This window comes from Lycorma delicatula, chromosome 2 (genome assembly GCF_047948215.1).
Source record: "Lycorma delicatula isolate Av1 chromosome 2, ASM4794821v1, whole genome shotgun sequence".
In the NCBI taxonomy this organism is placed as follows: domain Eukaryota; kingdom Metazoa; phylum Arthropoda; class Insecta; order Hemiptera; family Fulgoridae; genus Lycorma; species Lycorma delicatula.
The window spans coordinates 155,601,760-155,619,648 of NC_134456.1; the positions used below are offsets into that span (position 1 = coordinate 155,601,760).

The 17,889-nt window shown below is 32.3% G+C and overlaps 1 protein-coding gene across 4 annotated transcripts; it reads left to right on the forward strand.

The window, feature by feature from the left end:
- Nucleotides 1-2,294: 2,294 nt before the first annotated feature.
- Nucleotides 2,295-7,850, forward strand: LOC142319335 (uncharacterized). Of its 4 annotated transcripts, none has more exons than XM_075356524.1 (2): nucleotides 2,295-2,582; nucleotides 6,838-7,850. In XM_075356524.1, exon 2 carries the CDS (start codon nucleotides 6,949-6,951, stop codon nucleotides 7,474-7,476), a length of 528 nt encoding a protein of 175 aa, XP_075212639.1. In that variant the 5' UTR covers nucleotides 2,295-2,582; nucleotides 6,838-6,948; the 3' UTR covers nucleotides 7,477-7,850. The 4 variants fall into 4 exon arrangements, with proteins under 4 accessions (XP_075212639.1, XP_075212640.1, XP_075212642.1 ...); XM_075356525.1 differs by lacking the exon at nucleotides 2,295-2,582 and adding an exon at nucleotides 2,595-2,749; XM_075356527.1 differs by lacking the exon at nucleotides 2,295-2,582 and adding an exon at nucleotides 3,091-3,109.
- Nucleotides 7,851-17,889: the final 10,039 nt, after the last annotated feature.

Here is a 17,889-nt window from a genome sequence, read left to right on the forward strand (position 1 = left end):
GCGGATATGTCCAGAAAAATCCCTAATACATATTTGCATGAACTAGAGGAAGCTATATATATCACCTTTAGTATGGCATCCTCAGTGCTCTTACCCGATCGTGAATCATACTGGTTGTCTAATAGTAAATGATCAGTGACCAATCTAACATTAAGAGGTAAATATAGAACCTTCTGAAAAACCTTACCATTCACAGGCAAGATCGTTAGTGGACGGTAAGAAGAACTAACAGTAGGATCTTTGTCGCTACCTTTGACCACGCTTCCAACACATCGGAAAATGACCGACGAAGAGCAACATATTATAAATTCTAGTTAGAGGACCAAGAAGTACTGGAAGCGCTCGGACAGTTGCTCTACCGTGATACAATCATATTCAGGGGTCTTGTGCCGTGTCATAATGTTGATCACCTGACGTACCTCCGCCTCAGTGATCTCAGAAGGTTGTAAATCGGTCTCGAAAGCCGCGACTTCCCGTGTGACACGACAGGGGTATGAAACCTCATCCACCATTGTGTCGTCCGGGAGTAAATCATTCAACAAAATATCAAGGACTCTGTCCTTGTCAATTACCATACCCTCTTGGGTCGATAAAGCTGACAAGAGGATATCTTTTCTGCGCTTATGCCCAAGGACTCTATACACAACATCCCAAGGATCATTATTTCCTTGTTCCTGAACAAAGGAACGCCAGGAATTACGCTTGGAGAACCTAATACTATGGAAGTACCTAGCCCTCCTCCTGCGGTAACCCGCAGTCAGAGCCGCATGGCGTTCAGGGTCACCCTCTCGTTGCGCAGCCCTTTTGAGTCGATTCACAGACTGCTTCATTGCTGTCAGATTCCGAGACCACCAACCCGATATATGTTCCCGGCCTGTGCCTCTTTGAATGGCGGCTTCAGCCGCCACCACCACCGCAGAAGTGAAATTTTTCTGCCAGGACATCTACTGGCAGGCCATCAAGGATGATGAGGAAAAGGATGGGTAAAGCAAAAGATTAAATAATCTACCCATCAGAATAGATTCAGATTACGTACCAACCTGGACCTGTCTCTCTTTTTCTGTTTAGCCACCATAAGGCATTACTTCAGAGAATAAATGAGGGTGATATGTATGAATGTAAATGAAGTGTTGTACAGTCTCAGGTCGACTGTTCCAGAGATGCGTGAACCTTAATACTCTTGACTTCGAATCAGCAGATTGGAGGAGTTCACAACTAGACCAACCCGGTTCTAATAGTATATTGTCACCGAATGTCTTCGATGGCTCGTAGCACCTTAAAACATTATTGTAGCCCTGAAAAAGGCTATTCGAGGTTTTTGGATGGTCCTGAAAAGGGCCTTTTATGCGTTTTGCGAGGTAGCCCTGAGAAGGGGTGTTGGGTCCGGAAGCTGGTCTCCGGGGATATCGGCTCCTTTGTAGTGGGGGAGTTGCGGCTCATCCGTTGGAATCGGACCGAGCTTTCCTCAGCGGCACTTGGGTCCCCACTAGAGAGTGACAATAGTGGCCCTCAGAACCCTGCAATGTTGGGTCGGCGTCGGTCGTCTTCCGCCGGCGTGGTTCTCCCCTTGCGATCCCACGCTTGGCGGCTCCTTCTGGGCTCATTGATCAGATCGACGGCCAGATCGCTTGAAGCCGGCAAACTGGGGTGGAAAGGTAGCATTTGCGCCCAGCGGCGGGCCGGCTCCGGGGAGGATGTAGGCATCCGCCGGGAGGTCCAACGTTGGGCCGGCCAGGGAGCTTCTTCTTTCATCTTTTTCTTCTCCAAGAGGTGATCGTCGACCAATTGTTCTCGCTCTACAGTTTTTTTTATAGGAGCCTGTGAGTGGTGGGGCCGCATAACATTTCTGTACATGACATAACATTTTTTCCAAAATTTATACTCTGTTTTCTAAGAAACAGCAAGGAAATATTTTCGTATATTACTTCAAATCACAAGAGCAAACAAACAGGATCCATTCTAAGATTGTTTTGCTACAGTTCTACGATCGAGCTGTTTGAAATAGCTACTTCTAACGAATGGAATTGCGTTTGCAAAAGTGAAAATTGGTTGAAATAAATAATTTCTCAGTTTAAGGAAGGAACTAATAAAAAATGATCCTGCAATTTGGGTTACAGATGTATAAAGAATGTGGTTTAAATAGATTTAAAACTACTCGTTTCTAATACCTTGAGAAGGTATTTTCAGAAGTATAATGCAAAACTGAAAAGTTAACTTTTATTCAGTAATACAAAGATCTTATTATGGAGACATATCCGAAAATATTTGGATCTGAGGAAGCTCCTACACTTTTTTAATTTTAGTTACGAAAGACAAGGTAGCAACTCTCCTTGAATTGTTGAGAAGATAGTGCAGATTCGATAAACCTAGAAAATATTGCAATTTTACCATGAAACTTAAATCATTCTGTAATGAAAAATTTAAAGCTTTTTCAAAAATACTATAATGGTCAAACATAGTTTCCGATTGAGTGCAATACGTCCTCGCTGAAGAACTGTTAATTTCTGATGATGGTTGAGGTTATGTACCTCGGCCAGAATTAAGCTGTACGTCGAAGTTCAAAAATTGAATTATTATTTAAGGTAAAAATAGAACTAACCTCTCTATCTTCAAATATTGTTATATTTAAAATAAATTATTTGTAAACATTAATTGGCCATTTCAGTTGTTAGTTATGGAAGAAGTCAAAGATCCAGTTGAAAAGATGATTGAGAAAACAGGGTGTATAGAACTACATTATGAAGTACAGGTAAAATCTTTAGTAAGGAAGTAAGTGTTCTGGGTATACAGCGAATAGTAAGAATTTTTCTTCGTGCTGGTTGGCATAAATCATACAGTAGTCACAACGTGGTTTTTTTAATTTAGGGTTATTTTTTCATGAAATCGTTATTTTGTTTACAGATAATATCTACTGTGTATCTTTTTTTAGTAGAAAATATTGTTTTGTTACTAAACTACATTTCTTATAAAGTTAATGTATTTAACGAATTATTCTTTTAACCAAAATTAGGTTGTTTCAGAACACTTATTTTTTTACAAGGTTGTTTATCCATTGCTTAAAATTAGGCTTCAAATTTGTTTCGTCAGTGGAAAGATTTTCACGCTAATAGTACATAAGATTATACAAATTTCATCTTCCTTATTCTTTGCTCATATTGTTTAATTATGTTAATTTGTGGTATGAAAAGCAGAATACTTTAAAAAACTTAATACTGGCAGATTTTTATTTACGTTTTTGTTCCTTTTTATTCTGTTTTAAATAATTAATAATTTTAAGCCACTATCACTTAAATTCCTCAAATGTTAGCAGTTTGTAGGATTTCATTCATTTTGGGCACTTATATACTAAATATTCATTAATCTACTTAGATCCTATTTCTGATCTTGATAAAGATATGAAATTAGTTCTAATGTACTTAAGTTTTATTAATGTGTGATCATGGTGTTTTGATATACTGAAACTGTTGGTGTGACTTTTATGTTTTACTAATTAAAGTATACAAAAGTTATCTTCATTAGAACCTTTTAACTACCCAATATGTTATAACACAATGTACATCTTACTCCCAAAGAAATTATTGTGTAAAATACAACATTTTGAGATTTTATATGGTATACAAACATTTGGTGATTTCATCCATTAAATTTCAGTATATGGAAAACCATTTTTGTAATAGAATATTGCATAATATTTATAAAATAATGTGTATAGTGTAGGAATGTACATTTATCAATACTTGTGTATTGAGCTTTTCACAATAGTTAAAAAATTCCAAATTCATTGTGCACTTTGGTGAAGATTCGTAAACAATTAAACATAAAATAAAATTAGTTATGAACAGTATGTGTGAAATGAATGAGAGATATGAAAATCTAGAAGTATTTTAGATACTGGTTGATGCTTATTTATTCTGGGCTCTCTCTCTCTTTTTCTGTTTAGCCTCCGGAACCACCATAAAGTATTACTTCAGAGGATGGCCCATAGATAAGTAGGCATTCTTTTTGAAAAGTATTTTGTGTTATGTTGGTTATTGTCAACAAAAAGCTGCAATACTAAATAGAACTGAACTTCGACGGAAATAGTGTTAGTCACCTTGAAGAGTTTACCCATTATCATTTACAAGACTTTCTTATTTACCAGGGATTACTGATGTCATATGGTGATGTGCCAACAAGCTTCTTAGTTAACTATTTTATAAGTGTTTGCCTCATTCATCTTTATGGTGAAAACTTTGTGGCAGTCTGATTAATATGTTAAAGTGGTATACAGTGTTTTTGATATTCTACGTAATAATGAGGGGAAAGTAAATTAATTGTAATGTTAAAAGTTTCTCTTTTTCAACTTGAGTTTGTATTTATGGTACTGATTTTTCAGATCATTTGAGTGACCTTTACACTTTTTCCTGGATTCTTTTTAGTCTATATGTAATTGTTTATTTAAAATATATTCCTTTTGATAATCTTATTCTTGTAACATTTTTTATTCATTGCTTGTTGGTTTTATTTTAATAGTTTTCTTAATAAAGGGTTCTGAGAAAAAAAAACAAACGCCACACATAAATCATAACTACCTTGTTTTCCTCTTGTATGTCACTGCTTCGAAACTTTTTTTTTTATATTTATGAGGCAGTTCTTTCCTACTTCTTTATAATTGAATGTTCTATTCTTAGGTATATTTCTGCCTGAAGTACCCTCAGAACATGTTCTGAAAAGCAAGACGTTTTCTAGATACAAAAGTGAGCTGGTGCCCATAAGTTTAGACATATTGACTGTGGTTTAGAAAATGAAAAATCTTAACTCATCTGTGTTTTTCTTTATGAGTATACAATCTTTGCTAAAAAGAATAATCACTTATTCTTAAAAAAATAACAGTATCCACCTCTACCAAACCAGACAACAGAATTATCTTCCTGTAATTAAACACAATACTTTGGCTTACAAGAATGGGGCTTATTATACTTACATTCCCACTCTTAATAATTTATATAACCACCTCCAACCAACTTATTTAAAAAAAAATACAATTATTAACAAATTTCCTTGTACACAAATATTACTGTTATGAATTTTTAAATTATACTAACTATTAACCTTTCTTGTTGTTTACTCTTAAAAAAATATATATATTACATATATATATTTTACATCCTATATTTGCCAAATTGGATGTGTTAATTAGAATCCAGCAACAAATGACAACTAAAGAAAAATAGTTGTAGAATATAAAAATGGATAGCATTTAAACTTAACTATTATGGCTATCCCTTGAACGTATACTTCAGTTAAGAAAGAAAAATTATTTTATATAGAAAAAAAACAAATATTGTTAGTCTTGTATAATCATACAACATTTTATTTTACCATTACGGTCTTTATTATAGTTTGATATACGTGTGGCAGTGGCTGAAATTACAATGGTAAATTAGCACTTTCAAATTGTAGTTTCTACATACTTCACTTGACTTATTTATAATATTTAAATTTAATAATTTCTTAAGTATTGTCAACTTTCAAATTTTAACATTTTCAAATGCTAAACCTAATTAATGAAATAAATTATAAAAACAAATCTGGTTTATGATGTGATAAATGTAATTCTGCCAACTTGTTTGTGTTTTGTTTTGGGCCTGTCTCCCAACTATTTATTGCTTTCAGAAATACGGACAGGTAGTTTTTATCTGTCTTGTTCTGATAGTAGCTTAGTAGAGATTCTAAAAAATTAAATTTGAAGTAACCACTAAGCAATACTTCACCAAAATCAAGTAATTTTATTTCTTGTCTGGTAAATTACTGATATTTGGCTATTCAAAGATTGCAGTTTTATGACTATAAAGGTTGTACAATTTTTAAATCTGGTTGTGTTTATGTTATCAGATCTAGGCCCTTCATAAAAACTCACAGAACTTATGTATACTTACGAGAGAGATTCAACAATCCTGTATTCTTTATATAATAGATGTGCGAGTTTTAGTTGATGTTCGATTCAACACGGCTGATGACAAAGCCGGTTTCACCACATTTTTTTATAAAGCAGAAACGTAATCTAAAAAGTGTTTCGTTAATTTAAAATGCAAAACCCAAGATTGATAGACATTAACAATTGAAGAGTTATTAGAAAACCAATTTTTAAAATCATTCACAATAAGCTCACATTGATAGCATAAGACCACAAAATCCTAAGCTGAGATCAGAAAATGGGATTTGTAAACAGGTTCTTGGGTTATAAAAATAACTAAACAAAAAATTAATGCCAATAGTGGGTGAGAAGCAAAAAAAAAAATCGACTACCTAATTAATAAAGCCACACCTTATTGTTTGTCATAAAATGTTGTATAATTCAATCTACATCAGAGATGAAGGTCTAGGAATAGAGTATTTTTGTGGTGTACCAGCAGAAATTTTACTATTCATTGTATTGATGATTTTCTTAAATATAGGAGGGGGATGGATTAGAAGGTCCTTGCTTTTTGCAATAGGTACTTCAGTTATTACACTTGTCTAGCCATTGGACAAGAAGGAGAGCCTCTATGTTGGTCCCAGGCAGCCCAGAACAGATTTTAGATTCATTGGATTTTCAGTTCTTGATATCTTAATGTGGAGAACTAAGGAAGATCAGACCTTTATCTCTATGGTTGAACCGGTAATGGGGAAGATGGAATCGAGGATAAGCAAAAGGGAGTTTTGATGAAGAAGCACTTTTGCTTATCTACTCTTGAAAGGTAGTTATTGTCTTCCCCTGTACCTTTAATGTAGATTTATAGCAAATTATGCTGTTTGAATTCTTTGTGGTTATGATGTTTTATTTATGATTACAATAATTTTTAATGCTCTTTGCAGGAGTGTATTGCAGAGACAAGAGATTGGAGAAAATGTCAAGAAGTTGTAAAAAAGTTTAGACAGTGTGTGGAAAATTACAAGAAAACTCAAGTTAATATCACTCATTAGACGATGTTGATTGAATCTGCTGACTATTTTAACATGAGTGAATTAGCACCTTTTATTACTGGAATGCTTGTCGGTCTAGCTGCAGCAATTTTTGTAAAAGGCAAAGGGAAACAATTACCACTTCAAGTATCAAATACAAAAAAGCTTTTGAATACTTTCATTAAAGGACAAGGTGACTATAAAATGGTTTTTGTAGTCCGTAATGATTTGGGTATGACAAAAGGGAAAGTGGCAACACAGTGTGCTCATGCTAGTCTTTTGTGTTATAAAATCGCTATGGAAAATTGCCCAGAAAGTGTAAAATTATGGTCTATTTCAGGTCAAGCTAAAATAGCATTAAAATTAGATGGTAAGGGTGAACAAGAAATTTTAAAACTGGCTGAAAAAGCAAATGAACTTGGTGTAGTGAACACTTTAATTAGAGATGCAGGGCGCACACAGATTGAAAGAGGAACAATAACTGTTCTTGGGTTGGGACCTTCTCCATCTAAGGTGATCGATCAAATATCTGGCCACTTAAAGCTATTGTAAATTTTTTTTTGTGCATTTCTTTAAAGTTTAGTTATTAAAAATACTACCTTTTTTAGAAACCTTTTGAATGTAATAATTATTTTTGGTTTAGTGTTTTACTTTTATATATATATACACAAATAAAATTTCATTCATTATTGGGTGAACCTGAATTGTTGTTACTATTAATGAAAACATTCCTACGTTCTTTTCTGTTTCAACAGTGTTTTAACTTTGCCAAAAAACTATCTATAGTAGGGGAATGAATATAAATTTTAAATTGTATAACAAAAATTAATATTTGACTTATTTGTAAAAGAAGTCTTATTATGATGTTTATTGTTTATTCTCCATTTATTGTACCTAATGTTTAATAAAGTATAATTTGGCAGAGATTGTGTGTGTTTTGTTATATATATTTAGCAAGGTAAGAATTTTACTATTAAAAAAATAGTAACACTTGCTTATAAAATAAATTTTATAGTTTAACAGTCTGTTTCCTAATGTTGATAAAATTGTGTTACACACCACTAGTGATTTGAAACTGAGGAACAGTGGTTTACAGTTGAGGAACTCGCTCCAAAGGAAAAAATCATCCCATCAACAAGAAAGCTGGCCACTAGTTTGTGGGATACTCATTACATAAACTTCAACTTCCTGGAGAAGGGTAAAATGATATTATACATCTTTGCTGGATCGTCTGAATAAGTAAGTAAAGAAAAAACAGTCACATTTAATAGGATATTAAATGTTGATAGTTTAACAGGGTAAAAAGTCTGAGGTAATGGAGCATTTCATTTTTTATTGGTAAAATTGATTGAATTATGCTACAAAATTTTGCATTTACTCGCCAGACTTAGCATCTCCGTTTCTAAAGAACTTTATGTTAAATGAAATTATTTCCAAAACATCTGCCTACTCTGAAGACTTTAAGCACTCTTAGATATGAAATTGTATTGTAAGAATGAACACAAACTTAAACATTTGGCTCAAGTGTAAAAATTTGAGATTGATTACATTGAGAAATAAAAATAAAAAAAGATTTCTTCTGAAAACTTGTGTCTTTATTTTTGCATGGATAACGATCAGCTCTTGTATACAGTTTAATTTTCATTATCTTCACCTCTGGAAGGCCAATGATACTATTAGATGTCTATTGCAGTAGCAGCACCAGCCAACAATGAAACCACATTAGGGGACATAAAATTTGAAGCTTGTGGTTGAGCAGCTAATATGTTATATTTAAACGATTCTACACACATTTATTGTATCAGTGTTAACAAAACTGAAAATTAAATCATTTCATGATTCAATCTCAATCATTTTACAATCTACTTTAAAAGTAAATCTTACTTAACAAAGAAATTTATCCCAAATCTATATTACCTATAATCTAATAACTTATTTTGTAATATCAATTACAATTAAAATAAAATTATCCTTAATTATTTTATTTGTAGTTTGAAAATTTACAGGTATTTCTAAATCTAATCATGGTAATTTATGCCACAGTGATTAAAAATTATAAATGATTCATATGTTGATAAAATTGACAAGTGTAAATCAACACTTCCTTTTAAATGAAACAATTTTGTAAGCATGAGTCTAGTTTACCGTGCAACACAAAACAGGATAGTTAAGTTAGTGTGGGTTCTAAAGATTTTTCTGTATTTTTAGTGATTTACTTATATAATTTAAGTGAATACTTATATGTGGGTTAGGCTGTTTTTGATCAACTTTTGAGTGAGTTAATTTAAAATAATTATTTAAGGGAATTTTTGTAGTTTAGGTAGCCTTGTGGGCGGGCTATCTAGGCCATAGGTTATCATTTATTAAAGTATTCCCTTGGATTAAATAAATATTCATTTAGCTGTTATTAATAAGCAATTTGTATATAGTTTCATAATTTGTGTTAGATATTACTTTATTTTTCTTTAATATTTATTTAAAGAAAACCTACAGGTGTTGTTGATAGCAACCTGTTTTGTTGTTTACTTGTTTGTCATTGGTCAATTTATTGTTTACGTATTTTCCTATTGGCAGGTTTTTGTTTATTATTTAGTTGATCTGTTTGTATTTATATTTGGTTGTATTTATTTTGTTGTGTTTTTCAACAACTTAGTGTTTTTTGTCAGTAACAATGTCTGATGCTGAAAAGAAAGAGGTGGGTAGTCCCAAGCAGCTCAGGCCTCATCAGACCGTGACTGAGATTAGATATGATATGATGAGTCTTCCTCCTCTTCTGAAGAAGATGAATCACGACAGAGTACTTCATAAAGATCACAGACTGATGTTAAAGTTTTGATTGATGAATTCAATAAGGCAGAAGGAATTGGTGGGTTGGCTGCTTTGTAAAGATCATTCAAGGAGAAGTTGGTCACCTAATGCAGTTTCTCGATAATCCTGAGAGTACAAAAGCAAATGTATGGAGCAAAATTGCCTTGGCTGCGGGGCATGAGAGGTTGGCAGCTAAGTTGACTTCAGTGAGAAAGGTAGTAGTGTAGGAGATGGTTCCTGCTCTGCCTCCTTTGGTCCCTCAGCTGGGACTGCCTCAGCATAAGTGGTACTGAAAGAGAAACGGAAGTCTAATCTGTCCCAGAAACAGCCTGAGGTTGTGTTCGTTAACCTAAAAGAGTGGGTTATTACAAAGACAAGTAGAGAGATGGACAAGTCTCAGGTTGTCCAAAGAGGTCGAGCCTAAAAATTCAGAACATCAAAGAAACAAAAAAGGGGTTAGTCATTGTTGATGACAAAGTCTGTACGGTCAACTGTGAATCACTTAGGTTGGTAAATCTGACATGAAAGTCGATCCTAAAAACGAGAGGTGTCCAATTGTGATTGTTTATGATATACTGATATAGATAGACAACTATCTAAGAATGAGTTGATGACTCTAATTAGAGAACAAAACATTCAAATGTTGATTGCCGTTCAAATTGGGTAGATGCGAGGGAAAGCGCTACCATGGCATTTTTGAGGTTAGTCCAAAACTTTTCAATAGCTTATTGCAGAGGCCAGGATATTTGTAGACTTTTCTTTTCATAGAGACAAAGAGTATTTAGATGTCCAGTGGTGCTTTAAGTGCTGCAGGTATGGTCATAAGGCAAAGTTCTGTAATCATCCTGCAGTTTTTGCACATTACGGGAATGAGGGACACAAGTGTCCAAAGAAGTCAGAGGGTCCGACTTATGTAAACTGTAATGTCTTCTTCGGAAGGATTACAAGCACCCTGTGATTAGCAAAGATTGTGGTTATCCAAGAACTCTCGATATGTATTACAATTCATTATCGTTAGATGGTAAATTTGGTCAGTTAAATGCACAGGGTGCTTACATTGTTCAGATTGAGCTAGGCGAGATTGCATTGCGTAGAAGGTTAGATGTTTTGCTGCAGCATACATATACTGTGTCCAGTGATCTGCTAGGTTTTTTCAATTGGAATAGGTTCTTCTGTGGCTCTGAAAGTATGTCCACTGTTGTGTGCAGAAGGGAACTTGATTGTGTCTTTAGTCAGAAGCTCTTTAACAATCATGTTCATGTAGATGTTCAGAGCTTGATCTGTATGGTGCAAGTTCATATTATCAGTATAGAGGTCCTGCTCATCATCCTTAAGTCTGTAATAAAACTATGATTCTCTGGTACCAGTCCAATCGTTATTGGTGCAGATGTGAATGCTAAGTCACTTTTGTGGCATAGTGACTTCACCAATGATGACAGTGAATTAATTGAGGGTCTTTAGCCCAATATGGTCTGCAGATATATAATGTACCTGGTGAGTTGCCCACCTACACAGGTGATAACATTTTGGTAGAACAGATATCAACATTACTGTTTGTAGGTTTATTTCTGTCAATGTTTGTAATTGGAAAGTAGTTGATTGCTCAAGTGATCATCGATTGATTGTTTATGAAATTACTAGTAGTTTGAGTGAGCGCTACTGATGCAATGCTCCAGTTCAGCAGGATTGTTTCCTGCAGAGGCATGCAGACAGGAAAATATTTGTTGACTTTCTTTCAGCTAGGCTTCGTGTTTTGGATTAGAGTATATATGTCTTGGACTCAGAGGACCTGGCAGAGGGTTTGTCGGTGGCTTTCATAGATGATGCTTACCATTTGTTATGTGTGAAATATGAGCTGATGAGCACAGACTATTTGTGGCTTGATATCACTGGGTTGGCTCCTGACCTGAGCTGAGTTAGATCTCCATACTAATTGGAGGAATCAGGTCAAATGAGCGATTGTAGAAAATTTAAAACTTATCTTGCAAAGGAAAGTATTACTGAGGGGGTTTAGGATTTTCCACCTTTAAGTTTTGTTGTTGTATCATATTAATTTATATTTTGCTGTTGATTTTATTTTGTGTTTAGTGTTGTTACTTTTATTGTGTTTTAATGTTCTTGTTTTATGGTTTAATGTTTCGTGTTGTATGCTGAACTCACTTTTGCCTATTTTGGATAGGCAGTTCAGTTCATTCTTTACCATGTAGTCCATTCAGTCTTATTTAAGACTTTGCATAATGTGTTTTGTTTATGAGTTCATGGTAGTTAGTAGTACACAGATGGGAATGTCACTTTTGTCACAAAGTGGCATCCCGTGGTGGTATCCTGGCTGAGGCTAGACTGAAAAATGTCAATGCTGAGGTATTGAAGATAATCTCTGATAAAGGCCGTAAGAGTGGTTATGGAGGGGGTGGTGTGGAAACTGAAACCGTCACATTGAGGGTCTTCCCCTATGGGATCAGGATGTAAGCATGAGTTATTGTAATTAATGAATCATTCTAATTAGCTGACTAACATAGCAAATGTTATATACAAAATAAAAACAATTATTATATTTATTTATTATATATACAATACATTAGTTGAAAGTTTTGTGTAATAAAGTTCAGTCAGTTTTGTTTATCTGTCGATTGTGTAGGTTAAACTTTTATTTGAAATGTAGTTGTGAGCAGGATGAAAGAAGTTTTAAATTCACTGTGACTCTTGAAAAATTAAGCCGGCAAAGCTTGGGAATTAATAATGGGTACAAATTCATGAAAATAAAAAAAATTAAATTTGGAAATGTTGGGAAATGTGACAAGTATATTATTCAAATTCAAAAGTATAAGGAAAGAACAGCAGCTGTATGTAAAATATCACAATTACAAGTTCAAAGAATAAAGAAACAGAAAAAGGAGGATTTATTAAAAAAAATACAAGAAAACCAATTGGAGACTTCTCCTTCGAGAGATTTATGAAAATATGAAATCTGCAACAAGCTGGTACAGGCCTAGATAATTCTAACATGTGCGCAGTGAGAAGGACCATAAATGAATTTAATCTCAAAGAAAAACAGTTGTCCACCATCCAAAATTGCTGGTACATCGGTAAGATTCAATAGGATTTCAAATGGGAAAAAACTGAAAGCAATAGGAAACTTGTTATTGAACATCATGATGACATTAGGATTAAACGAATACAAAATGTAAATGCAATGAAAAAATTAGAACTGAAAACAGGCTGTTATACAATCTTATATCTTGATGAAATGTATATTTTGTCAAGTCAATAACTCAATTTCTGAAAACAGTAGTTTGATTATTATACATCCTGGGGATGAAATGGGATTTACTCCGGACACATAATTAACCTGGAAAGCAAGTGCAATAACAGGCGACAATCATGACTCTATGAACCAAAATAATTACTTAAAATTGACTGAAGAAAAATAAATGAAAAATCTGTAATAATTTGACACGCATCTTATCAAAGAACATTGCAAGAAAGATAACTCACATCCAATACAAGAAATGCAGTAGTGGTTATGTAATTATTACATTCCATTCTCATCTAATATACTGAAACCTCAACTACACAAAATAATTAAAAAGAACAAAGAAAAATACAGTTTGTCAAGACTTGTACTTGTCAAGAAAAATGGAGATGAGTGTTCACTATTCCCCCCCCCCCCCTCTGTACAGCCCACACTTTAACCCTATTGAAATAGAGTGGTCTGAAGTAAAAAAATACGTTGGAAGTCACATTGCTGTCACTTTTGACTTTACAAAAGTTCAACGGATTGCTGGAGATAAATTTCCTAAAAAATTGGATGCATCACATTGAAAACCTTATTGCAAAAAATTTAAAAAAAAAATGAAGATGAATACATTAAAAAGGAGCACATAATAGTTTAGTGTTTTATTTTTCTAAAGAATTATAAAACAATTTATATCATTTCAGTTAATTACTTTTCATTTAATTCACCACTTGATCAGCATAATATTTGAAAAACAAGATGTTTTTCATAAGGTATATAACTAAATTATAAATTAAAAATTAATTATATTTTTTACTATTAATTCTTGACATGAATGAAATAATAATTATGATGATAATAATAAATAGTAGTGCTAATTTCGTGATGTGTATAAAAATATACATATGGTTCTGTAGCGAACTGTATGTTAATACAGTTTGCTATGGTGTAATCAGTTTTGAATTTAAAAAAAAAATTAAAACAAATTATCAACAATTACTGAAAAATTCATTGTTCCCAAGTCATTTTTTGTTTTTTACCAAAAAGTATAGTCAAAACAAAAAAAAGAGCACTGGCAGAATTCTGTACAATGATTTTTCTAAGTAGAATTTTTTTAAAAATATAAAAGTGTTTCATACTGGAAAAAATGAATATCTTGGAACTTCTTGATTTTTTTATCTAAAAAATGTTATGGTTATTTAAGACACAGAAAGGTATACTTTCAACAAGTTTTGTCAAAATTAAATTATTTTTGTGGAAATGAAAAATAAAAAACAAAAAACTGACTTTTTGCATTTCTCTCGGAAATTTTGAGGTTATGTTAAAAAGTGACCTCTACAAAAGTTGTACATTTTTGCATGATCTACAACTTTTGTATTGGATTTTTTTTTATGTCAACTTTCGCCGGAAATCTCAATAATACCATTTTCACCCCTTTTCAACCCCCCCCCACCACCACTACCACTTACACATTTATTTTTTACATTTATTATAAGCTCCCTTTACCATTTCCACTTATAAAAGTCCCCGGTAACAATTTTTTCTCCCTTTAAATGGCTTATTTCGATCGGTCTATAGGATCATGGATTGAAACAGTTGATAAAATTTTCCTTTACATTTTTTAGGATTACTGTTTTGTTAGGAGTACTGAAGAAGTTTGCAGTAACAAGACAACAGAAAACAGTAGGATGACAAAAAGTCACTAGTATGTCTTAATCCTAACATCATACCTGAACAGAAGAATATGGAGCTGGCACTTTTGCACGACAGGCCTGTGTAATTTGTACTAAGATGTATATAATTTGAACTACAAATGTATACAGCATTGTCCAATGATTAAAATCAATGAAGTTGTAATATTTACTGTTAAATAAAATGATTAGTATAAAAATATTTAACAAATAAATAAATTACTTAAATAAAAATATGTATTTTGGTCTTAATAAATAAAATAACAATACTTAATACATATGATACAATATCAAAATAAGCTAAGTAAATTAAAATAGAAATAATACACAAGATTTAGGACAGTACATATTAAGAGGAGTTTTACATAAAAATAGGTAATGAATAAAATAATATTACAATGATTATTCTAAAAAAAAATTAATATATCACATTTTGGCACACATTTCAATAGAAGTTTACAAACAATACATTAAATTACAGTATATAAAAATAAAATGAATATAATACAGACTTAGGCACTAAAATATGCTACAATGTTGTGCATATGTGAAAAATCTAACTAAATACAAATAGTAATAGTATACATTCTCCTTGTGAACAGTGTGATTTAAAAAAAAAATAATATAACATGTGTAACTATTAAATTAATTGTATTTATTTACAAATAATACAGAAATATAGCATTTTATCACTCCAATAATCAATTTTCCTAAAAATTGCGTAACTACAATTTTACACTTAAATAATTGCACATTTAAATATAAATATTTATTTTTTTACATCACTAAATTAAATATTGCTTATGAAAAACATACAAAATGAATTTTTTATAAATAAACCTATATTATCACTGTTGACATAATTAGTGAATACATTTCAATTGATTATGGATAAAACTAACTATAAGCCAATGGAAATACTGATAAATATAAGAAAAATACATAATTTAAAGAATACTATTAATTGAATAAACATGAATTTATGAATATATTACAAATTTTTTTTTACAGGAAGAACTTAGAAATAAATTTCTAAGAAAACTTATTAATAAATTTTAAAACATTTCTGAAAATACATGAAGCTATTTCAATTTTCAGTAAACAAATAACACCAATTTATTTGTAGAAAATTATAATAAATTGTATTTATCTGGGTCCCATTTATCCATATTTTCTAAATAATAAAGGGTCTTTCATTTTCAGTGCAAAAAGTAAAATTGCAATAAAACAAAATTATTGTTATGGCCTCCAAGGCTTTGCCTGACAAACCCAAGTCTATGAACAAAATTTTGCGTGACTTCGTACAAATCAGCTTGAATTCCACTAATAACACCTTAAATATTTGCTACCCAGTGGTAGCAACCAGTAATATCAGTCATTACTGGTTTGAAGTAATTACTGGCTTGGAAACTGCACAAAACCCCAGTGAAAAGTCTAAGGAAGTCAAATCACATGATCTTTGGTGGCCAATTGACATCCATTTTGTGAAATTATCTAATCATCAAACTTTTGATGAAATATCTAAATTGTTTCAAAAGCTGTGTGACATTTAGCATGATGCTGTTGAAACCACATCTCATTCAAATCAAAATTTTCTGAATCTACAACCAAAACACATCATGAATCATAGCTCATTAGTGCTCACCACTTACTGTAATAGCATCTCCTTGCTCATTTTCAAAAAAAAAAAAAGTGGCCCAATGATGCTAGCAGCCTGTAATCCACATCAAGCAGTGATTTTTTCGGATGTAATGGTCACTATTGAATCATTTGTGGATTGATACAATAAACTTGCTTATTTGTAGTCACAAACGAGCTTCACCTGAAAAAAGTTTTTATGAAAATTTGGATCCAATTTGTGATTTATTAGAGTCCAATCAGCAAACTGTGCAAAGAATGGTCCTGTGGCTTCAATTCTTGAGTTAACTGAATCTTTACTGGTGTAGATCAAGATCTTGATGCAAAATTTGCCATCTTGTTGAAGAATGTCAAATTCTTGTAAATGATGTGAAACTGATAAATTTAGGTTTTCATAAACACTTGTACAGCAGCAATATTCTCTTGATTCCTTTATTTTTTTTTTGTGAACTGGATCTGTTTCAACAACATGTAGAGAAAATTCTCTACATATTTTAAACCAAATGATGAATTGTGCTTTTGTTTGTCCCATTATGCACAACATAAAGATCATGAAGTGCACAAACATAGCTGAAAGAGATTCCATATTACAATAATAAGTTTTTATGATTTGTAAATGTTGTGGCATATAGTGTTTCATGGTGATTTGTCACAAACTACTGAAAACAAATTATTCTTGAAAAATTATTAAAAAAAATTGTCACCACCACAGTTGTTAATTTTGTTGACTCAATTTGAAAGAGCTCTTACAAAGTAATTTGAATTTTAGACTATTCAGCAAAAAAAATTCATCAAAAGACATAATTTGTAATAAATATTTTGTTTAAAAAAATCATACAGTTATCATTTAATAAAAAAAGAATTAAATTCAGAACCCATAAGAAGCAACAAAACAATAGACCCAACTAATCAAGAATGAAAATTACAAAAAAGTATAACAATCTCAGATAAACTTGAAGACCTAGTCAAAAATCTTAAACAAATCATAACAGAATTGGCCCCTAAAACCCCATAAAAGCATCAATGGTGGAACAGTGAATGCGATGACATGTGAAGTCATCAAGCATGACTATTACATCTATACAAAAAATCAGAAACATCCTTCCAAAATTTAGTAAAACAAAGAAAAAAGACCACGCAAACACTATCGATATCAATAGAAGAATTTAACAAGATGTAATTGGGAGATTACCAATAAAACCTATGGGTTCGTATTTTTTCATTAAAAACCCCAAACCTACTAATGAAGAATGAAAACCAAAATCTGGCCCATAACATAAAGACAATGTGGAAATCCTAGCTAAATAGTTCAACGAACTACTAAATTGCTAAGAACAGACAGAACTCCTAAACCTTTGATACCACCACTGGAAAACATTGACCCTCCCACAATAAAAGAAATCTACCAAGCATTAGCTGAGATGAAAAATTGCAAAGCAGCGGGAGAAAATTGGACTTTTATAGAGATCTGGAAACATGTAGGATGATCAACAAAAATCCCCCTTCATCAACAGCTTGGAAACATCTGGATCAAAGAAGAACTACCAGAACACTGAAAAACAGCCCTCAGCCACCTGCTATACAAAAAACTGG

Excerpts from the sequence above, each read along its gene's own strand:
- LOC142319335 (XM_075356524.1), top strand. The coding sequence starts at position 6,949 with ATGTTGATTGAATCTGCTGACTATTTTAACATGAGTGAATTAGCACCT.